This window comes from Cantharellus anzutake (assembly GCF_015039405.1).
Source record: "Cantharellus anzutake strain C23 chromosome Unknown EI90scaffold_38, whole genome shotgun sequence".
Taxonomy (NCBI): domain Eukaryota; kingdom Fungi; phylum Basidiomycota; class Agaricomycetes; order Cantharellales; family Hydnaceae; genus Cantharellus; species Cantharellus anzutake.
In genome coordinates, this window is record NW_024066988.1 from 515263 (window position 1) to 537669 (window position 22407).

Sequence of the window (22407 nt, forward strand, 5' to 3'; positions counted from 1 at the left end):
AACGGTAATTTCATTCTTGACATGGGAAGCTTGAGACTGGGGGCCAGCCGCTGCCATCGTATATGGGCGTTGCAAGGACCTCGTGATCCTCCGGATGACATAGGCCAACTGGTATCCCGTGCGCAGCTCATTGGACTTCACTCGGAGCCCTCTCATTGAGGGCGTGTATCTTGCCTGGGGCACACGGAGAACGGATGATTGGCCAGGCGCAACATTTCAACTTCCAGGGCTCTCGGAGCTAGACTAGTCGGGCTACTGGTACACTTGGTCAGAAATTGTTCGAGCGAACAGAAATTGCCAGGGTTGTCGAGAATGGAAACTCCAGGTTCACTCGCGTAGATTCCACGTCAGCTCTTACAATGCAGGTTCTCATGGAAAAAGAAATCTAGTCACAGCTCACGCGGGCACATGCGTTAACGCAACCATGGAGGTGCATACACAGTGTACAAATGTCCCGCAAGTTTGGCCAGAAATACGGTAGAACTGAAAACGCATCAACCCCGTTCCGGTGCAGGCGTAAGCTTCCGACGGTAATGCATGACAAGTTCCCCACCCTGTCTCCAAATATAGTGGCGAACAGCCGCCAGAGTCATTTCAAGCGGAAGGAGGGCATCATTGCATAAAATCTCAAAGTCGGATTCCGAAAGACGATAAGGAGATGCGTCGTCTGAGTGGCTCGTCATCGGCCGTACGACTTGCTCAGATGATAGACGATGGGGGTCCGCTGCGGCTTGCTCTGTAGACGCCGGATGTTGTGAATGAACCCCTCGTTCCAATGCTTCGAGTTTCTCAATAACCTAAGAGATCCATGAGCACTCCACTCTTTTTAGCATGGAAGAATGGGACCTACATAAAGCAAAACCTTCCGAACTCTCAGAACGCGACTGGCTGTCAATCTCAGCTGGCTGCATCATAATGAGAAACGACGGTATGACATGAGGCATTCCTAAACTCACTTGCTCACGAGCTCGGGCATGGGCTCTATCCCGGGCTTGTTCCAAGGCAACACAATAAATCCAACTTTCACGGGGGTAGGCTGCATGATTTTTCCCACCAAGAGAAACTCCAACAACCAAAGCGGTGCCGTTTGTTCTATGAGTTCTATATCATCTTCTGCAGGGGAGCACAGACCGTGGTACGTGGTTGTCCACCCGCTCTCGCCACTTGCTTGTTCCGAGATGATGATTCTGAGCGTGTCAGGAAGATTTATCGGTGGGGCCTCGAGCACGGTTGGTGGCTGGAGAGTTTGTTGAGTTAGACTTTCAAGGAATTGGAAGTTGACTTTGGCGGCCTTAACCTATTCAAAGATATTCATTTTATTCAGTATCATTGTATCCATAATTCGACTCACACTGGTGGATTCCTCGACTGGCTCAGAGGTTTCCTGAACAGGTTGAGGAGTTGAAATATCTTCGGCGACAGTCTTCTTAGGCTTCCCGAAATTTTTCCAGCTCCTCATAAATCGCCCGGGAGTCAGAGGAACCATTGGAGCACCAGAAACTTGACTCGGTGTTGGACCATGCTCGACTGAACTCGACGGGGGCAACGAGAAGTAATCCGCAGAACTGATGGCCTTCCCAAATGATGTCATTCCACCAATTGGTGCAGGAGACTGGGCCAAGCGAGGTGTCGGTGAGCCTAGCGCACTCGGAGAGGCGGGTATGGATGATACGATATCTTTGGCGGGGAGTGATGGAAATCCGCTTCGCGGCCAGCTGGGCGCGGGTAAAAGTTTTGGTACCTCCGGGATAATAGCTGGTGTCATTGACAGTGTGGACAGTGCAGTGACAACCCCTGGTGTCCTCTGGGTCCGGACCGTAAGGTCGGAGTTGGATCGTAGTCGGCGTTCCTTGATGGCCTCCAAATTCAAAGTGCCAGGAGTAACGCGTTGAATCCCTTTTCCTGGTGTCGCAGATAACCCACCCGACGACCGCGAGACTAGCAATGCTTCTGCCCGAATGAAGCCTGGAAGAGGGACAATAACAACACGTCAGGTGCAAGTCGAAGACTATGGCTGAACACTCGCCAGCAAACAGGTTGTTAAGAACCCATTTTCCAACATTCACTAACCAATTAGTCATCAGTACATTGGTAACACGCAGCATCAGGGACGTACGGCGATGTTCATCTGGAAAAGAAGGATTCCCAGCAAAGCCAACTTCATCAGCATAGACTTCAGCATCAAAACAAGTAGTTTCGGACAGGTGGACAGTCAAACTTCCCATCTTCGTATCTACCGTAGCCCATGATGCAATCATCGCCTCTCCCTCTATACGTTCTCGCACCGTCTCCAATGACTCTCGCGGACTCCAATTGATCTCATTCTGATTCTGAGAATCACCGCTACTCCCATTCATCGAGGCAGTTTCGACTTCCTCGCTCGAGAAGTACCCGATGTATGTGCCACGGACGAGATCCCATACGGCAACTTCACCAGAGGTGTCCACAGTCAGAGCGTGTATCCGATCGTTTAGAATCACGGATCTAACCAGACCGTGACTCCCTTTCAGCACCTCTTCAGGTGAAGAACGCAATGGCTTCGCTTGAACCGCCACTTCGCGTGATTCATACTCAGCTTGCGGCAGGCTTGCATCCACGATCTGGCCATCATGTAGCTGGGATAACGACCCCGGCTGAGTGGCTTTGTAACTTCCAGTTGAACCAGCGTGGGCAGGATAATAGAAGGGGGAGGCAGATGAAGTTGGCGGAGAATGAGACTCCTTTGACTGAACCTGGGAAGCGCGATGCTGGACTGGAACAGAAAGGACGGATGCAGCAGAGTATAACGTGGCAACTTCCGGATCTCCATGAGACAGAGATTGCTTGAAAGTGAAACCAGCGTCTGAGGGTGCAAGTTTCACAAGACTTTCGAATCGAATCCCATATAGGGTGTTCGGTGCGATTTCCTGCGGCTCATCGGTGGCAATAATGGACTGAATAGAATGTACAGAATGGTGGGGCGGCGGGCGGTTCTGGGGAGGTGAGGGAGCCAGAGATGCCACTTCAAAGAAACGAGGCGATGCTGAACGTGGAGTGTCGGCCACTGGAATGAACGCAGAAGGGCCACCAGTAGACTGTCGTGACTCCCCTCTGAAGAGTGCAATGGGTGTTGATGAGCGGGACGCAGGGTGTCCATTTGACATCCGTGAAAGGCCCATTGTATCCATGATCGATGGTGGTGCCGAATGATCCCAGTTTTGGACAGTGGAATATGTCATCCTCGAGAAGCGGGAACCAGGATCCCGCCATCGCTTAATGTCAGAGGCGCCCGTAGCTGTCCATACAGCCCAGTTGTCAACGGCAAGAAGCCTATTGATGCCTTCTTTACACCGATTCTGTGCACTGCCGTCTCCAGTGTCTCGACACAAAACCATGCACTCCCCTTCCGCAATGTCCCCACAGTTCTCCATATCTACTTTGCAAACTAGGCCGGACTTATCACCAGAGTAGAATATAGATAGATTAGGATGAGAGCTGAAGAGCGTCCAGACGCTCTCAGTATGGTGTGAAAATGTGTGCAAGCATCGCTGTCCAGAAACAGACCAAATCTTAATAGAAGCTGTGTAGATAAGTGAGAAAATTTGCTGCCCGACGGGAAATGTAAACGAACCATCAGAAGACCCAGTAAGAATCTGAAGTTTCGAAGTCAGCCAGTGAACTGTCGATGAACTGGACTTAAACTCACGTATTTTCCATCGTCAGAAATAAGAATAGACCGAATATTGTCAGTGTGTCCCACAAGTTTCCCCACACGTTTCCCAGAGCGTGGGTCCCAGAGGCGAACCACCCGCTCCGGACTACCTGAAGCGATCATGTTACCAGAGGAATCAACGGCTAAAGCGTAAATGGAAGCTTTAGCGCTAGCGTCTGGCAACGACAGCGTGATAATTGGGCTTAGAGTGTTCAGGCTGGAAACAGAGCTGCTCGCAGAGTCGACGGAACGGGAGATGTCCCATAGCCTGATTGTTCTATCAAAAGAACCAGAAGCTATCCAAGGTTTCTTAGGACTAAATCTGAGGCATCAGTGACTGGCACGTAATTGGATGTTGACGACAACCCACGTGTGGGCAAGACAATGGACATAGTCTGCGTGCTTGCCAATTACACTCGGCAGCGACGATGGAGTAGGGTCATGTGGAGACCAAAGCTTCACGAGCCCGTCATTAGATGCGGAAACAACTGGAGAAATCATAAGCGGAGGCACACGAAGATATTCCATGGCTGAGGTACCTGATTGATTCAGATTGCACAAAGCAATATCATTCACCCAATCATTATGAGCTTGTACGCCTTGCCGGAATACTGAATGCTAAATTTGAGCATGAACATCCACCAGCAATGAATCGAGCCAATAGAACGACTGAACTATAGTCAGGTTCTCTGCCTTCTCATGATCCACCACCCACTGTTGCTCGTGTGGTAGAGTCTTGTCTAGACCCTCACCAATTAAAGGTTCGTTTTCATCCTCCGTAAGCTGAGTGAGGTCGCTTGCATCGCTGTCACTGCCTTCATCCGATAGATCCTCATCCTCGTCATCCCAGGCAGTCATGACTTTCCAATCGCCCTTCCGGCTACGAATTCCAGGACCAGATCTTTCCCGTGGTTTCCGTTTTCGAGGTTGGGTCGGTGCACCTACCTCCCACGCCATGACCAGCCCATCACGACCGGCAGAGTACAATATGCCTTCAGGAGAACCCTTCCCAGCAATTTTTGTAGACATATCAATAGCGAGAGACGATACACCAAGCCGATGCTGTGGAAGCGAAACACCAGCGGCGGATAAAGATGAGCGGATCCCATGCCGGTACCGAGGCGGACTCCGTGAGTCCCCTTCGCCTTGCAAAGAGGCAGAGGGAGACGGAGCTTCGTTGTCAGGTAAGATGAGAGGAAATGTTCGTCCTCGCCTTCGAGCATCTATCGGAGGCAGGACAAGCTTCGTACGATGGCCTGAGGGTGGCGGTATTACATAGGACACCCTTCGCGCGACAGGGTAGGCCGGTGCCATGTACTACACCAAGAGGTGCAACTTGGCGCTAGAAACGATGTCCCTCCCGTCAGGATCACGGACAAATCCGGGGCAGGTCAGTGTGGGTCCGCAGTTGTGGATTAGCCTTCATACAACTCCGCAACCGCCATCCCCCATCGTTCTGGCGGACAAGATCGTGCTCTTGGAGAAGTGGAATGGAAAACGTGACCGGTGCAGGTGCTGGTGCCGTTTTTCCGTCGGGGTGCAAGCAGGGTGGAGTCACGAAATTGATCTGTGCATGACGACGAATACACCCTGAGCGTGGGGAAGCCTACGATTTCACATCCGTCGTCCCACGTGGCGACAAACGATGGATGAAGAGAGGCTATAAACCGCGTCAAGGTGGTCAGATAAACCCCCGGTTCGGGCTCTTCCGGGGATTGAGACAAGCTTTAAACATGTCCAGTTCCAAGTTGCGGAAAGAACCTCCAAGTCCCAGTTTCACTCCTAGTTCGCTTCGGCGATTGTCCCCGTCTCCAGAACCTCAGGCAACGCGTCCACTCAGGATCGTCGCCTCAGGTGTCATCTTCCTTAATCACACCATCACAGTACCTGCACACCCGGAGGAGGGTGCAACCATCAGGGCTCAGGCCGTAGCGCGTCTGCGGGGTGGGTCTGCCGCAGGTATGGATTGTGGTTATCAATAAATGCGCATCGAGACAGAAACTTCCTTCCCAAGCGTGTCTGTCCATCATATCTCAATTTGCTGAAACTCAATCATGGCTTGTTGCTCCCATTGGCTCAGGTCCAGAGGGGTCCGCATTGAGGGTCGAGCTTGAGAGAGAAGGCGTAAACACGCGTCTTTGCGCGCGTCGCGAATCTGCAGACGGTGTCCCAAAGGCGTTTGTGATCAAATCCAGTTGAGTTGTCCCGTCCTACTGGCTATCACCTAGTGCACGCCAATTATTGATCTCCTGTAAATCACCCTAGATGCCGGTACACAGACCGTGATTAATTACAATCCTATTCCAGACGTAACCCACGAGGAGTTCTTCCGGCTCATTGGCCCTCTGCTTTACTCGGGTCGTCCACCAGATGATGGGTCAGGCTTTGCGACTCTACCACCTTCACCTCCTTTAGACTGGGTTCATTTCGAAGGCAGAGATGTCGCTACAACGGCCCAGAATATGGCGGGCCTGGACAGCTGGCTGACGGAGAAAGATTGGAGGAGCCGAGTTACCATCAGTGTGGACCTAGGCAAACCGGGAAGAACAGGGTTGGAGGCTGTAAGTTGGACATTCCCCACACTGGAGTTGACCTTATTCGCGTGTCTTCGTAGTTAATTCCTCACGCAGACGTGATTTTCTTTTCGTACGTGCAAATACCTTGCGCCATGGATGATAACTAACGCGTGTACTTTAGGAAGTCATATGCCATGGTGTGAATCCCCCGGCGTCTTGGTTAGGAGTAAAAGTGCTAACGGCACATTCTGTTTCAGACAAGGAATTTCTCATCACCCAGAACCTTCCTGCTTTCAATGCGGTCTCAAGTCCCGCCTCATTCGCTCCTCGTTTGTGATTGGGGACGAGAAGGAGGAGCCATCTTAAGTATGCCCACACGTGAATACTTCCAGTCGAGTTCGTTCGTCCCAGACCCAAACGAGGATCCTGATACTTCACGAATATCAAGTGTACGCTCTAGCTCCGCTGCATTCTCGTGGTCCGGAACGTCACCTTCTGATGCCGACGAATCATTTGAATATTGGGACGAGGAGCGCAAGCGGCAATGGGCGCGAAATGTGGATAAAGCGAACTCGGGCAGCCGAAGCGGCGATGACGATGAGGAGCTTGATGAAAGTGCAGGGGAAGATACATTTGTTGGAGGTGAGTCCAAAGATTCTTTGGTCTAGCATCCAGCTAAATTCATGGTGAATGCAGGGATTATATTCTCCCTCTCGCGGAGAATGCTCCCAGGTTTTCCGTATTGCCCTCGACCAACGACCCCAACCCAGCGTAACCGGAATCTCAGTCCTTATGACATACCACCAAACACGGTAATCAACGCGACGCCTTTGTACGAAGGCAGATGGCGCTTAGACGAGTGCTTGAGGTTCGCAACAGAGCTAGCTGGAAGAGGATGCGACGGAGAACGGACGAAGGGCTTGCATTAGTGATGGAGAGACAGGGATGGTGCATGTAAATTATGATAAGATACCCTCTCTTTCTCAACATACCCTTGGTTTCGATCCCCTTACCTTGCTTGCAAAGCCTCTTCCACCACAATTCGTGAGTTTCCCACCAGCTCTTCTATTTATGAGTAACAATTTTAACATTGATGGGACGCGGATTTCCAACCCTTTCCATCCACGGCCATAGGACTCGGAGAACACCGCATCCCGTCCGATCTGCGAAGTTAAGCCGAGTGCCGCTTAGTTAGTACCATGGTAGGGGACTACATGGGAATCCTGAGTGCTGTGGTTCTTTTTTCTCCCTCGCCCTTCCCTTTCATCACATGTTGTTCTCCAATCTCAATTTTCTCCATACATGCACGACTATATGACCAACTTGATATATATTCGCTTGCAACGTAATCACGTTGAGGCAGTATCTGGTAAAGTTAAATCTATTCCTATATCCATAAAATTAAAAAAGCTGTCAACCTACTTTCATGCCACCATCCAAACGAAACAGAAGAGAAAAGAGCCACAGGGTGTCCGGCTCAAAGCCTCAAACTATGCCCACGCAACATTAATTACCCTAGCACTGTTCTAATCCTCACGCTAATCCACTGGATCTCCCCTTCCGCATCGGCCATCTTTGCCCATTATACATCCACATATTAGCACCGGGACTATTCATGAAGCGGCACAGAGTCAGCATTTAGAAATGTATCGCGGTGCCGGAATCAATTACCTTCCCCGATTTTGCATACCCATACCTTCCTCCGTCAGTGACCTCTCTCTTCACCGCGTCGTATGGAGTCAGAGGATGATTTAGCCCACCCGGTATGGTTGCGAGATGCGATTTCAACTCCAACCAAGATCTGGACCTCGTGGTCCTTGCTGGCCGAACGCGAGGTCTTGCGTAACAATGCCAAGCTTTCCGAATTCTACAAGGAGAACGAGGACGAAAACGAAGATTACAATCCTTTCAGCGTTTCTGTTGGCGCCCTAGAAGACAATAGAAGGAAGAATCGGTTCGGCATTGAGGCATACAATCGCACACGAGTCCTCTTGAGCGACGAGGATCGATACGTGAACGCCTCCTATATCCGAGAAGGATTAGGAGGGCGATGGTGGGTCATAGCAGAGGTATGCACCCCTTTTTTAATGATTACTGGAACGGTTTGCTGGACATCATTGGCTTGCCTCATGGATCTAGGCACCCTCCGCCACCGCTGTACATGCGTTCTTGTCACTTTTCATTCCCGCCGAAGACCAAGAACAGCCAGTCTCTCGAATGCATACTATCGTTCAACTGACCCCTCAAGGCGAAGGCTCAACACATCCCCAGATCCGTACTTCCCCCCCAATCTTTCACAGACATACACTATCAACGCTGAGCGTGGATATGACCTCAGCCCCTTCAAGTTAGAACTGTAAAGCAAAAGCGCATCCCCGACGCAAATTGTACAAAGACAACCTTTACTATATCACGGCCCAGCAGGAAGTCGAATCTCAAAGAAATGGAGTCCTTTGAGGTTAACCACCTCCTATTCGAGTCGTGGCCCGCGAAGACCACACCTAATTCTGACGGCGCTACAGCCCTTATGAAGTTTATTAATCACATATACCCTGTAAACACTCGACCTCCGAATCCTCCGCTTTATAATCCGTATCCTAACAGAACCAGCCAACAGACCGATCCTCCTATTGTTGTTCACTGTGCGGAGGGTGGACGTTCCGGCACTTTCATCGCCATTAACTCCCTCTTGCGTAAATACAAATGCATTGCAACCCCCTACGATGACACCCATAACCCTCCACATATACCTCCTTCCCCTCTCGGGCCCCCTCCGGGGGATATTTTTGTTGACCCCGTGTTACGCGAGGTGGACCACCTGCGAGACCAGAGAGCCTCGTTAGTCGACAACGAAACGCAGGTACGCCAGACTCACGATTACTCATGCGGTCCCTAGTTCTCACGTAACACGTAACGAAGCTCCGATTTATTTACCAAATGCTTTGGAATGGAATCACTGAGCGCAAGAGGCAAAGCCTCCAGTCGCACTACGTACCTATTTCCATTCCTGGATCACGCGAATCTCACCCCTTCAAAGTCCAACAAGTCTCGCGGTGGCAAATCGTAGGCACTCGTGTCCTCCTATCCCTGTACCATGCGCTGACTAACTTCGTTAGCACCATGGACTACATACGATCCGCGATTTGGGGGCGTTGACCCCTTTTTCATCCCGCTTTGCAATTGCTGTGCTCACTAATTCCAATCCCGCTGAATTGTTCGAACACCTGTGCCCCACTTGCTTGGACCTGCCCCTATTGTTTGATTGGTCAGTGCTAATTGAAGTTTGTATGTACCCCTTGTTGTGCTATTGAATGTATACTTTGCCAAGGATTTCCATCATTCGATGAAGGATCATGGGCGTTCTGTATACAGAACTCCGCTCTACCAAAAACGATGCTAAGATGCTAGCGCTAGGCGAATTACCGTCCGGAATCACGGCCCTCGCAGCCCGTTCCGAAGGTGTACAGACGGGCGCGCGCTTAGATCTTGAGTGAATGAGGGATAAATAGCGTGCAACAAAGTCGATGACACCACTGCAATCCTTTCTAACCGGACGCAGCGTGTTTCGACAATCTCTGCGACGAATGTCCTCTGACTCGAAGCAGTTATATTTTGTTTGGGCTCCGGACTACACGGACCCGGAGGCACTGTCCAGGCGGTTGGCTGTCCGGCCAAAACACTTGGAAGGAGTACGAGCGCTTGAAGAACAAGGGACTTTAAGTACGCTAGGCTTCGCCTCACCAGTGACCCATCCAGCCTAAACTTTGGATCTTGGATCCCTCTCCTGTGTAGGAGCGGGAGGCGCTGCGGTAGTGCCGCCCGAGGAGATTGGAAACGCCACTGAAAGGAAGTTTGTTGGGTCACACCTGATTTTGGAGGCTGGATCCCTGGGAGATGTCAGGAAGATAGTTGAGAATGACATCTATTACCAGGGAAATGTGGTTCGTGACTACATTTACTGATTCTCTGGGCGGGTTTGCCACTGAGCCCTCCGCACAGTGGGACAGGGAGAAAATAGTCATTGCGCAGTATCTGCCCTTGAAGATCTAATTCAATTTGTCTCATTTAAGGGGGTCAGCCAAGTGTCAAGTGTCTGTAGAACCTACAAGTCTGTTTGCAATTCATAGGTTGGGCTCGTGGCTAGTTGCGTTGAGAGTGAGGGAAAACACTTGACTAAACCAAGTGGTGTTCACCATTTTGGCTAAGAAGTTGGAGGTCATTTGCAGCCATCCTCTATGACAACTGAGCTTGGGATTCTCCTGAGCAAGGGTTGGTTGCAATGGCATCATTCCATCAAGATGACTTGACATATTCTACGCTGACACGAGCAAGGGCATGATGTCGCTGGCCAAAGTGCTCAGGATTCTACCACTGGCCAAAAGGGAACACCACTAATCATCACGACAGACCGGCACAGAAGGCTTTCATGTTGGATGAAAGCTTTCTTATGCAATTTATTTCTACCAGATATTAGTCGTGCCTCGCAGGGTCATGGAATTACTTGATGGGAGGTCGAGGTACTGGCAATCTGTTGGAAGCGTACATATACGTATATCAGGGCGAACTTCGCTCACTCCCACACCTAGAAACTCATTCCTGGACGGACGCATGTAACAGGATGCTGCTGGTTTGTTGCATTCTAGGGGCCGCTCTTTCCGTTTCCCAGGATCCGGTGCGTAGTAGCAAGCCGCCATCATGCTATAACGCCCCCATCACGCCCACATTTAGGATAGCTCGTAGCGGTGCACGTTTGATCTTGGCGGCATAGGGGACAGCGTAGCGTCACCGAAAACAGACCACTCCTACCTACGTCATGTGGACACTGAACGCCGGAAAATCTTTCCCTGTTTTCCCTCTAGTGGTGATTATGCAGGAACACTTAGTTAGTAGGTTTACGAGGCTCCTTATTAGTGGGCCTGACACTGCACGCTTGACCTGGACTGTTTCCCTGATCCAATGCCTGGGTGTTCGGTCGATCAAGGTCGTAGGGAGTGGAGCGGACGCGCCAGTAAGTGCCACTGGCAGGCAACCTCGAGGATGGGCGTACGTAGGACGATAACCGTGGGCGACTGTCATTGACCAGCCTACGTCGGCAGTGCGTCCAGGCCTAAGTGATCGAGAGTCCTGATGTTTCTCAGAGCATGTGCAGACACGATACCTCGTGTGTCTGTATCATGCCCCCGGCCTTCAAGTCCCTTATGGGCAATCTTGGCGAACTGCAAACACAGAACGAACCGGACCGCCGAAGCCGCGAACTCGCACGACACATGGATGTGGATCCTGGGGTGGCCAGGCTTGGCGCGTGCAATGGACAGACTGCATATCGGAGTACGGTGACTCCCATCTAATATCCGACGCAATTGGATCATACACCTTGCATCAATCAAACCATGCTTGATCAACTACTATGAATAACCACACCCGGTGATCACTAGCCCAGCATCCATACGCAAGCGGGTTACTTCCTCCGAGAGGGTAAATCTTGACCCAGCTTGATTCCTCTTCTTGCTGGATTACGATTCTTTACATTAGCAGTGGTGTAGAAATTGGTGGCTTTCCTCTACGGGAAACAGTCAGTGTTATCAGATCACCATCTCTTGCAAAGGGGCTTGCCTTATTAGTTTTCATCCGAGGGTCTTTCACTACCTTCCGCTTCTTGCCATCGTCCTCCTCGTCGTCGTCTTCCGAGAGGTCTGCTGCTTTATCCGATGCATTCGACTGTTGCTTAGGCACTTCTGTTGTGACTGATTTAAGGACCATGGCGCATAATGGCAGGGAATGGCTTACCAGGTTGCGGGTTTGCGGATCCAGCCACCGCTCCGTAAACATCATCCCAGTTCAACTCTTTCTCGTCATCCACAACATCAATTTCAGCGTCTTCGGTATTCTCCTCGTCTTTACTGTCTTGCTCATCCTGAGAGCCTGCTTCACCATCAATGTCATCATTCTCCGTTGGTTCAACGTCCTCATTCTCATTCTCGGCTTCCTCGCCCGGCCCGCGATCGTCTGGTAGGAACTTGCTATTCAGAAGTATCTTGTGGACTTCCTGCTGCACACCAATCCTTGTCTTCTCTTTGCGGTTGGTTGCCTCGGGAGTGACAGGTGTCTCCTCACTAGTATTCTCCGGAGGACGCACGAAATAGGGAATCTTGCCTCTTATCCAGTCATTTAGCACCATTTTGCTAACAGTCTCTCGGTCCGGTTCACCGCCCTTCAACAGCCTGCCGGACTTTCGAGCAAGGATTTCAAGAAATGCATCAGCCTCCCAGGGTGTATTATCGTCGTCTGGGTCGGTGGCGCTAGGGTTGGGGGGTAGGGCATATGTGCGAGTGAGGTAGACAGGTCTGACACGTTGGAGAAGTGCGGGGATGAAGTCGGAAGGGGATGAAAGATTCTCAACGCGGACAACACCCTTGAGGACAGTGTCTGTTTCTGAGTCATGCATCGAATTCGGCACAACCCCCGGCAGTCAATGAGATAGATTCGGCGCATGAGAGTAATGTATTGCCAAACTTTGGTTTCGCCAGGGATTGGAGCAACGTTGCAGACTTTACTCCTTTTCAAACAATTTATGATGGAGCTCTTGCCCACATTTGGATATCCAACGAAACCGACAGAAATTTGTTTCTTGTCTGAATGCAATATTGAAATTGGCGAAGGAGTTGGATGAGGGAACCTTTTCCGAAGGAATGGTTGATAGATGCGTGGAACGCTAAGGTAGGTGCTTTGGGTGTCAAGTAGGAAATCCAACGGGCCTAGCATTAATTTGATCAATACATTCCGGTACATGTAAAAATGATGCGAAAGTGAAAGATGTTTGTGCCGGTACTAAGTGGTTATACCATACGAAATATACCACAACTCATCCCAGTACAGATGCGCATCTGGAACCTTGAGCCCCAACATTACTCAGAACGAGAGAGTGGGAAGATTGAGAGAAGGCGAATCAATATCCCATGGTTGTAACAACGCCACTAGCCTGGGGAATCTCAAGATGAGGGGCAGTAGCACTTGACTCAACACATGGAGCAAGGGAGAAGAAAGAGAACTGAAAACCAAGGAAATACTTACTGTAGCCCAAGTTGGGATGAGATCACATTTGTTTAGAATAAGAACAACATGCTTGTGAGGCTTTTCCTTCTTTATGAACTCGAGGACGGAGTCGCATTTAGTCCCTAAGGGATCCCGAGCATCCAAGACATGCACAACAACATCAGAAGAATCGATGACTTTGTAAAGTTCGCCGAATATTCGACGCGAAGTCCCCTTAGAAAAGATAGGCTCAATGAAATCGGCGTGGGTTGGTGCATCGGGGATCTCATCGTCTTGGGGCACCGGGTGTGACTCAGCGATGGCGGCTAATGCTGCACTAGTAGATGATCCAGCCCCAGGCGCATCGACAATAGTGTTGGGATCATTTGAAGTAGCAGTAGTAGCACCAAGTTCCTCGAATGAACCAACATCCAGACGAGGCTTCTTGCGCTGGGCCTTCTTACCGAAGGTGTCTGTAAATGGTTCCGTGTCCACTATGTGGACACGCTACCAACCGCCTGAGTACGAGGGAACAACAAAAGTTGAGCAACATACCTTCCCAGCATGGGATTTCTCCGCATCATCAAGAAGGCTCATAGGAAGTTTGTTCCGTTTGAGTAATACTGAATATGGGTCATTCTTTCGAGCTGTCAGTGACTCCCGGAAGTGCTCTAGTGCTGTCTGAGAGATGACCCTTGTGTTCCCTGGAGATATAGGGGCTAAGCCACCTGACTCGCGACAATCATACATTCTACGTACCAAACCAACGACGGTCTGGCTGCACACGTCCAGGACTTGTTTCATCCTCACCCTTTTGGAAAGCCGCAGCCTTGATAATGTTGCCGGCTTTATCACGAATAGGCTTTCCCCCACTCAGCATCTTCACCCTTCGGGCAGCCTTGCATCCCGATAGAAATTCTCGCCCTTGACACGCTTCAAGGTAATGCCAGAACCAGCTGATTTTTTCGTGTTCGTCTTCGTAGGTGCCATCTCGCTTGAGCAAAAATACAGAGAAAAATTATTAAAGCCTGGTATCCTGTGTAAATATGTTAGATGAAGTGGTGTTTGTCGAAGGGATTGGAAGTGGGGCAGAGAGCAGAGCGAGCGAAAAAAAAACGACAATGGACTCGGCTTTAACCGAAATTTACATCCGTCCAGCTACCTTCTTCTCATGGTGTTCGCAGCGCCATTTCGCAATACGGCTCGCTATCTGGTTCGTGATTTTCCAACATGGAAAGAGGGATTTGCGTTTACCTTGCGCCGTTGCTTCCGCATTTCCAGAGATATGCAGCTCACGAGGAGCCAGTCATATTCTGGTCGCTGATCCTCGGGTTCACTGGTCCTGTCATGGTGCTCACTGTGCCTCCAATGCGTAGACAACTCGGCTATGTGCCACCAGAAAGGCCGCCTACCTCTTATCCCCGTAAGACTTTGCTAGCTCCTCGCTCAATCTTCCGGCACACGCTGATTGCCACGATCCAGTCCCAAACCGCCTAGACAGCCCGTCACAGGATATGACGACGAATAGACGGTTATCTGTGTTAGAATGGGTCGCTGATGTTTTGAACAAGTTATCTCGGAACTAAGCCATACAAAACTTCCACGACCCAGAAACAGGAGCCCAAGTGGCGTTCCTACCTTCTCGCTCTTTGGACACTAAATGAGGAGAGCCTAACATCATCAAGAAACCCTCATGCGTAAGACAAGACTCGTCATATGGAACAATGTCATTAGAACTGCATATCTCAACCTCACTTTTTCGGGGTACCCCATGCTCCACCACCCGGCGTTCGTATAATAATATGATCACCTTTACCCATCATAACCGTCGCCTTTCCTCCAATATTAATAATCCTTGGCTCCGTATTCTCCTTGGATGCCTTCTCAGGTGAAGGGACGTCATCATCCTCTTTCCGAAGTTGCTTGAGCCATATGTTCTGACCCCGTTGGCCCGCTCCTCCACCTTCGAGGCCATAAGGAGAATGAACACGACGCTAAGAGATGAATGGCGCTTAGCTTCCGGATTGTCTCGAACTTTTCATTGTGATCCGCACCTCACTTAGGATTGATACTTGAATAGGCTGTAAGAATTCGATATCTCTCACAACGCCATCGCCTCCGGAAAATTCTCCCCTCCTCCTGAGCCTTTGCGTATCGAAAACTCGTGCAGGAGAACAGGATACCGACGTTCTAGAATTTCGACATCTCCAATGCGCGTGTTTGTTATGTGGGTGTGTACGCCCGAAGTCCCATGCCAGCCTGGACCAGCCCCTGATCCGCCTGCTATCGTCTATGATACAATTGACCGGAAAATGTATCAACTTGGCTGGGTGATGTGAACTATGAGCACCAAACCTCGTAATATCCCCACCCTCTCGTTACGACGCCATTCTGGTCTTTCCCGCCAACGCCAAATGTGAGATTGCTACGGGAGGGTCTAGTGGAACTGGGCGAGATCAACCGCGCGAATGACCTACTTGCAACATCCCTGACTAGCAGCGCATGCATTAAATGCTTTCAGCACGACATCCACGATCCGCTGACTAGTTAGCACGTTCCCGGCGCACACAGCAGCTGTGGGGCTTGGACTGAGGAGCGATTTCTCAGGTATTTTGACTGATACAGAGATCAAATCAGCGCCAGAAGAAAACACGAAATGAAAGTCAGCCCACTCTGAATAGGGACTAGGCACCCTGCATTCAGTGGGATGTCCACGTCGAGCATGGATCGCACACAATAGATGACCGCCGCGTGAACGACGCTAATAGGTGCATTAAGATTGCCACGGATCTCAGGTCCCGTCCCCTCAAAATCTACAAATGCCGAGCCGTCCACTTCGTTGATATTTATTTTGATATGAATCTAGTTCAATGATGCCGTCAGGTCGGATCTCCACTGTCTATGTATAAGTGCAGAAGAAAACCTACCGCTGAACCATCGTCAAGGTAATCCTCTGCTTCGAGTTCGTTCTTTCCGAGGCGCTTCACCACAGTTTTCAGCAGATTACGGACAGAGAGCTCTGCATTGGCGCGGATGTGGTACATGTAGTCTTGGACCGTTTTGAGATCATACTCGCGAACAACTAAGGAACGATCAAGATGAAATGGATGAACTGAAGCAAACATTGGAGCGAAGGGACTTACGCGCATGAATCAGTTGGATTCCCTTGTGGTTCGCGGCAATTTGCTGGTACAGGAATTCGAATAGGCGTGATGAGCGTTGGAAACGGCAATTGACGCACTGCTTTCAGATCGCTTTCGACGTCCCTGAAGTTTCTACATCCACTGTTCCCTGGGTAACTTGCCGGTTTATCCACCATACGATTATGTAGACCTTCATGATCGAACACCCGGTTGTTGACAATCTTGAATGATTGTATCTCGGCACCCTCCTGGAATATGGTTACAGATGTCGGGGGCATCGAGCCTTTGGTCACGATGGGCAAAAAATTGAACGAAGTTGTATGGTAGGTACGACATACCAGGCAGGATGCCGCCTATGTCAGCATGATGTCCCCGAGATGCGGTGAAGAAGATGATTTCCTTTGTCTGTTCATCGAATACGGGTGTAATAATGGTGATGTCCGGTAAATGACTAGTATGAATCGATAAGTAATAGTAAGCAGACATTAATGAGTGTTGTTTACCTTCCCCCAGCCTGGGGTGAGTTTGTCATTATCACATCCCCCTCTCTGAGACCTTTGCCGAGTAAATTCATTTGGTATTTGACGGCACTGCCGAGAACGATAAGTGAATGCGTGATTCGAACACTAATAATGCTTTACAAGCTCATAGACCTAGAATAAAAACCAGGGATGTCCCATCTTCTATGTGAGCCCCATTCCATGGGCACGAGCCACTCACCCAAGATGAATCGGAATAAAAGGTGCATTCGCCACAAGATCGCCATCCGGGGCGAACAGAGCGCAAGAGTAATCCAGCCTCTCTTTAATATTTGTACTTATGGAAGTCTTCTTCAGTGCCTGCCCCATTGCTTCAGCAATGCTCATGAAGCGGTTCGCGAAGAGACTGAGCATGATGGGATCGGGCCCGTCCATTTTCACGGTGAGATTCATCGTCATAGGTGTTCGGATGATATCCGCTACTATAGCTAGCGCTTGCCCCCTTGTGTACTTATACCTTTTGCTAAGTCAGCAGACTGTCCCGTGCTGGGAGAAGCAGGTGGAAGTGCAGCGGGGGATAACATGACGCGGAAATGGTGCGTGACGAATCGATGTAACGCTGTGGAGACATCGGTCCCCGTCACGCCACTTCTGCGCAACAATGTATATCATTCGCCAAGTTGAGCGCGCCCCGCTGTTCTTCCACCTTGATCTCTGTGGCGGTCCTTTTCACATTTCAGAACAGATTCGTTAGAGAAATAGCCACAGCGCATATATCCCGACTTACGAGTAGTGTCAGTCGAACCTTAGCACGTCACCCATATTCGTCCGATAAGCACGCAAATTTCCGAAATACTAGACATGAGTACGACTTCCATCCCTGACCACTCTATAAGGATTTGTGCCGATCGTGGCGGGACTTTCTGCGATGTGAGCTACTACATTTGTTGTGATGACTTATCTGTCGTCTTGACTTCCTTCATCGTCGATTGCAGGTTCATGCGTAAGTAAATCCCTTCCGCACAGTTACTAGCTTCATGCACGCATACAATTCAGATCATACCCTGACCCTAAGAATCCCAATGAACGGAAAGAAATAGTAGTGAAGCTTTGTAAGTGCTCTGCCCTCGAGGATGTGCAAGTGGGCTGAATTGTATTGCAATTAGTGTCTCAGGATCCTCTGAACTATAAAGACGCACCTACCGAAGGGATTCGACGTATCCTTGAGGCTCTCACGGGCGAGTCGATTCCACGCGGACAAACTCTCAAAACCGATAAGATCGGCAGGTGTCAAGATCCTTAACAGATACCGTAGCTCACTTCCCGACCGGGTTTAGATTATATACGGCTGTCTACGACTGTTGCGACTAACGCTCTTCTTGAAAGGAAGGGCAAGAAGCACGCCTTGCTCATCACGAAGGGCTTCAGAGTGAGCGCTTCTCTCATTCTCGCTAATAGTCATAGTATCCATGTCACTACCAGGACCTTCTGTTGATAGGTAACCAGTCGCGACCAAAAATTTTCGACCTTAATATCCGCCGCCCTCCTCCCCTCTACTCCACGGTTCTCGAGGTCGATGAGCGCGTAACGCTGGTCGGATACACATCAGATCCCAATGCAGCCGAGCATGCTGTTCAGTTTGATGAGAATGGGAAAATTGTATGCGGCTATAATGGCCCAGGATGGGACGAGAATGACGACGATCAAGGGGAAATCGTGAGGGGGTTGAGTGGCGAGGCGGTAAGAATTATCAAAAAGCCCGGTATGGCGCCCTTCTCTGGTATATAATCTTCAATGTGACTCAACCATCCTTTTGCGCATCCAGAATTAGATACTATTCGCAAGGACCTTGAATATCTCTTCTCCGAGGCAGCAGGTTCCTACCGTTCCCTTGCCATAGTCTTCGCACATTCCTACACCTACCCGGATCATGAACTTGCCGTTGGTCGAATTGCCTCCGAAATTGGTTTCACGCAAATTAGCATGTCATCCCAGCTTCTTCCCATGATCAAGATGGTCCCTCGAGGGGTGAGCTGCACGGCTGATGCATACCTTACTCCCGTGTTGAGAAAATATTTGGATGGATTCTTTGGTGGGTTTGATGAAGAGCTGAAGGGAAACGAAGGTGGTCAAGGAGGAAGGAAGGCCAGAGTTGAATTCATGGCTAGTGACGGGGGACTATTGGATTTGGATAATTTCTCAGGTTTAAGAAGTCTATTGAGTGGGCCTGCTGGTGGTGTCGTTGGGTATGCATTGACTAGTTGGGATGCAAAGAGGAAGGTTCCTATCATTGGGTGAGTTGATAACTATGGTCTGACTTGGTAACACTGACCCTCGTGGCCCCCTTTGGTCAGTATTGATGTTGGAGGCACATCTACGGACGTTTCCCGGTTCGACGGTCGCTATGAGGTCGTATATGAAACTACCACTGCAAGCATATCCATTCAGTCTCCACAGCTCGACATCAACACCGTCGCAGCGGGTGGCGGATCCTGCCTCACTCTCCTCAATGGGCTCTTTAGGGCAGGCCCGGAAAGCGCAGGTGCTGATCCTGGTCCAGTCTGTTATCGGTAGAGGACTGCGTCCTTCGGCATATATTCCCTATCTAATGGTTGATTTGGTTTAACAGAAAGGGCGGGCCACTTGCAATAACTGACGCGAATCTTCTCCTTGGTCGGCTTATCCCTGATTATTTCCCGAAGATATTTGGGAGGAACGAGAACGAGGGTCTTGATGTTGAAGCAACTCGTGCTGCTTTCGTTGAGCTAGCAAGGGAGGTGAATGAAAGCTATGCAGAGGGCTCTAGGAAAGCGCTCACTTTGGACGAAATTGTATACGGGTACGCATCTAGCGGCTGAGCTGGGGGAGGGCGTAGAAACTGATGTGAGCTGGCAGATTCATCAAAGTTGCGAATGAGACGATGTGCAGGCCAATCCGGGCGCTGACCGAGGCGAAGGGTTATGCTTTGTCTAAGCATGTGTGAGTTTTATTATCGACCTATGGTTCAATTGGTGCTGATTCTCTACTTAGCCTGGCAAGCTTTGGTGGTGGTGAGTTCAAGAGTTCCCTAACCTTTCCCAACGATTTCTAAGCATACTTTTCAATCTCAGCCGGTGGCCAACATGCAACGGAGATTGCACGTCTACTAGGAATACAAAAGATTCTCATTCATCGACACAGTTCAATCCTCTCCGCTTATGGTCTTGCACTCGCTGACAGGTCCGCCACCCGATCGCTGTTGATTCACGTTGGTTGGTCATTGACAAGCATTTTTCAGAGCTTACGAACTTCAAGAACCTTCCGCCATTGTATTCGGTGACGCAAACGTGACATCACTCAAAGCGCGCCTGGACGACTTGTCGAATCAAGTTCTCGCTGCTCTTGAAAAACAAGGCTTTACTGGTAAACGTGTCCGGGTTGAACGTATGCTAAACATGCGCTTCGATGGGACGGACACGGCTGTGATGGTTCCTCAGAATGCCGAAGGGCCAAACGAGATCGAGATTGGAAGAGAGGAAGATTTCGGCGAAAAGTTCAATAAAATGTATAAGGATCAGTTTGGATTCGTCTTAGAAGGGAAGGATATCATTGTCGATGACATCAAGGTACGAATTGTGTTTGAGGTGAGATTAAGCGTCGTAATTAATGAAACGATTCATAGGTTCGCGGTATAGGGAAGACGTTCGATTTCCTCGGTCCCTCCGTTTGGGATGAGCTGGATACTTTGAAGACGACGAGAATTACACCTGATTCCAACAAAGTCGAGGCAAAGCACAGCGTTTACTTTGAAGGGCCGGGTCGTATTGAGACGCCTGTGTATCTTTTGGATAAGCTTCACGTGGGCGATCAAATCCACGGGCCAGCTATGATTTTGGACAGTACGCAGACTATCGTGTTGGATCCTTACAGTCAGTCTACTGTGACGAAGAGTCATTTGTACATCGAACTGAAGTAGTGACAGTGTTGAAATAAGAATTTGGACTTTTGGCTGCGAATGAGCCAGCTGGGGAGCAATGCTGATCGACCCCTAATATAATTCGGTCTCGCATTCCTTGACAATTTACGGTGAGAGCAGGGTGTGATGAGTTCTGAAGGAGTGAGGAGGGATGAGGGTAACAACCCCATGGGGTCATTAACCTGTTGAGCACCGGGGTCGGAGTCTGCATAGTCGGAACATATCCTCCTCCGGACCTTTTGTTGAGGAAATTGCTCACGGGTCCATTTGCGCCGCCTCGTCAAGACGCTGAAAGAAGGGGGTTCGTCACAGATGATTTCTTGCCTCACACCAGTGGTGGCAAGTTCAGACGGTTCAGTTGTGACTGCCATCTAATCGACTTTATTGAATGTCTACTCTCAGCGAAAGCGGCGCGGGATGTTCTTCCTGTTATGGATGAGCCATTGAGCTTGGCGAGCGGTCTAGGAATGCCCGAGTTCATTTTACACACTCGGACTGGCTGCATAGCTGGGATCTGATATGCCGCTTTCATCACCAAGCATGATGGGCAGCCGCGCATCGATATCATGATCCCGATCCTGCTTGATCCAAAGAAAACACAGCCAGAGCTACTTCGGGAGAATATGGTTATCCAGGTCAAGAACCGTCCGAGTCGCACACCGGGAAATACCATGACCTAGTTCACAACCTCGTGCCAATCAGCTGTGATGGAGTCAGGCGCGTTACCTCACGAGCTCGTTCGGTTGGGTTGGGTGGGTTGGTTGAGGGTTCCTAGCACCGGAATGGCAGAAATGGGAGCCCCCCAAACCCCCACGATTGCCCTATGTGCAGCTGCATCCGCATTTTCTTGTAGCAACTGAATTTGGTAAACTCCACTAAGATACAGCTACCGCAGGACTAAGGAGCCTAAACTGAGGAAAATCACTCAAGAGTTAGGAGAGGCACAACCGGAACGAAGACAGACACAGAGTAAACACCACTAGATTTTTCCTATATAGAAGCGGGAAATTATGGCTCCGGAAAGTGGAGGCCAGGTGCAAAAGACAACGATACGCACAACATTAACATCGAAAGCAAGTTGAGACATTGGTGTCAACATAACCATGTCGAGGGCAACCACAGAAGTCGCCCATAGTAAAAGCAGAGAGGAACGGGCGAAGTAGGTCAGAATGAGCCTTCACGAGGATGGGCGTAGACAGCTAGGGTGCAATATTGATCCGGAATCATGGATAATTCAGTCTCGCGGAGTTCTGAAAGTGTGATGAGGGCTTCTTCCTGAGCGGTACTCTCAGATGGGGATATTTCATTGTGAAAAGGCGGTTAATAATCCCAGCTGGTGCTGGGACTATTAGCCTGTTGAGCATCGGGGTCGGAGTAGTGATGATCGCCAATCGAGTGGGACGCTGATCCAAATCAATGCATAATGTAACGTCCCGACCAGAGAGTGGATCACTATATGTAATAGCAAGCATTATGCAAAAAGTGGCATTTCCTTTCTGTCTGGCCCATGGTTGACGAACAAACACGGGCATTGGATGAGGACTAGTCTGAATCGCAACACAAAAAGCTTCTTTTCAAAGTCACCAACGAA

At 49.9% G+C, this 22407-nt stretch overlaps 7 protein-coding genes across 7 annotated transcripts; 4 read left to right on the forward strand and 3 right to left on the reverse strand.

The window, feature by feature from the left end:
• Positions 1-1351: 1351 nt before the first annotated feature.
• Positions 1352-5389, reverse strand: EI90DRAFT_2998333 (uncharacterized protein; the record flags this gene model as incomplete). The annotated part of the gene is made up of 8 exons (XM_039056259.1): positions 4367-5389; positions 4231-4309; positions 4062-4179; positions 3686-4007; positions 3611-3632; positions 2117-3559; positions 2027-2065; positions 1352-1965 (listed from the first exon to the last, which is right to left on the reverse strand). Coding segments are annotated over exons 1-8 (3276 nt in total), but the record flags the coding sequence as incomplete, so codon positions are not given.
• Positions 5390-5424: 35 nt separating this feature from the next.
• Positions 5425-7633, forward strand: EI90DRAFT_2974840 (uncharacterized protein; the record flags this gene model as incomplete). Its single annotated transcript, XM_039055824.1, has 8 exons — positions 5425-5650; positions 5706-5885; positions 5957-6252; positions 6306-6337; positions 6389-6404; positions 6465-6849; positions 6904-7251; positions 7320-7633. 7 exons carry the CDS (start codon positions 5425-5427, stop codon positions 7134-7136), a joined length of 1368 nt encoding a protein of 455 aa, XP_038913883.1. The 3' UTR covers positions 7137-7251; positions 7320-7633.
• Positions 7634-9791: 2158 nt separating this feature from the next.
• Positions 9792-10287, forward strand: EI90DRAFT_2974841 (uncharacterized protein; the record flags this gene model as incomplete). The annotated part of the gene is made up of 3 exons (XM_039055825.1): positions 9792-9927; positions 10000-10148; positions 10207-10287. The coding sequence occupies 3 exons, from the start codon at positions 9792-9794 to the stop codon at positions 10255-10257; spliced, it is 336 nt and encodes a 111-aa protein (XP_038913884.1). The 3' UTR covers positions 10258-10287.
• A 1225-nt stretch (positions 10288-11512) lies between these two features.
• Positions 11513-14370, reverse strand: EI90DRAFT_3066381 (NUC091 domain-containing protein). The gene is made up of 9 exons (XM_039060950.1): positions 14170-14370; positions 13999-14137; positions 13795-13943; positions 13279-13746; positions 12884-12962; positions 12721-12839; positions 11995-12619; positions 11821-11942; positions 11513-11767 (listed from the first exon to the last, which is right to left on the reverse strand). The coding sequence occupies exons 1-9, from the start codon at positions 14227-14229 to the stop codon at positions 11666-11668; spliced, it is 1863 nt and encodes a 620-aa protein (XP_038913885.1). The 5' UTR covers positions 14230-14370; the 3' UTR covers positions 11513-11665.
• Positions 14358-14942, forward strand: EI90DRAFT_1646963 (uncharacterized protein). The gene is made up of 3 exons (XM_039051999.1): positions 14358-14452; positions 14521-14662; positions 14722-14942. The coding sequence occupies exons 1-3, from the start codon at positions 14411-14413 to the stop codon at positions 14823-14825; spliced, it is 288 nt and encodes a 95-aa protein (XP_038913886.1). The 5' UTR covers positions 14358-14410; the 3' UTR covers positions 14826-14942.
• Positions 14533-17472, reverse strand: EI90DRAFT_3281436 (Hydantoinase B/oxoprolinase). The gene is made up of 14 exons (XM_039066826.1): positions 17103-17472; positions 17024-17035; positions 16886-16972; positions 16721-16833; positions 16481-16665; positions 16383-16425; positions 16167-16321; positions 15912-16101; positions 15717-15855; positions 15595-15664; positions 15402-15529; positions 15294-15378; positions 14722-15233; positions 14533-14662 (listed from the first exon to the last, which is right to left on the reverse strand). Exons 1-13 carry the CDS (start codon positions 17318-17320, stop codon positions 14991-14993), a joined length of 1668 nt encoding a protein of 555 aa, XP_038913887.1. The 5' UTR covers positions 17321-17472; the 3' UTR covers positions 14533-14662; positions 14722-14990.
• Positions 17473-17722: 250 nt separating this feature from the next.
• On the forward strand, positions 17723-20860 carry EI90DRAFT_3219393 (5-oxoprolinase; the record flags this gene model as incomplete). The annotated part of the gene is made up of 14 exons (XM_039066469.1): positions 17723-17791; positions 17857-17864; positions 17918-17973; positions 18028-18150; positions 18199-18290; positions 18344-18623; positions 18687-19155; positions 19216-19431; positions 19491-19700; positions 19757-19840; positions 19892-19911; positions 19972-20080; positions 20139-20466; positions 20523-20860. 14 exons carry the CDS (start codon positions 17723-17725, stop codon positions 20814-20816), a joined length of 2358 nt encoding a protein of 785 aa, XP_038913888.1. The 3' UTR covers positions 20817-20860.
• Positions 20861-22407: the final 1547 nt, after the last annotated feature.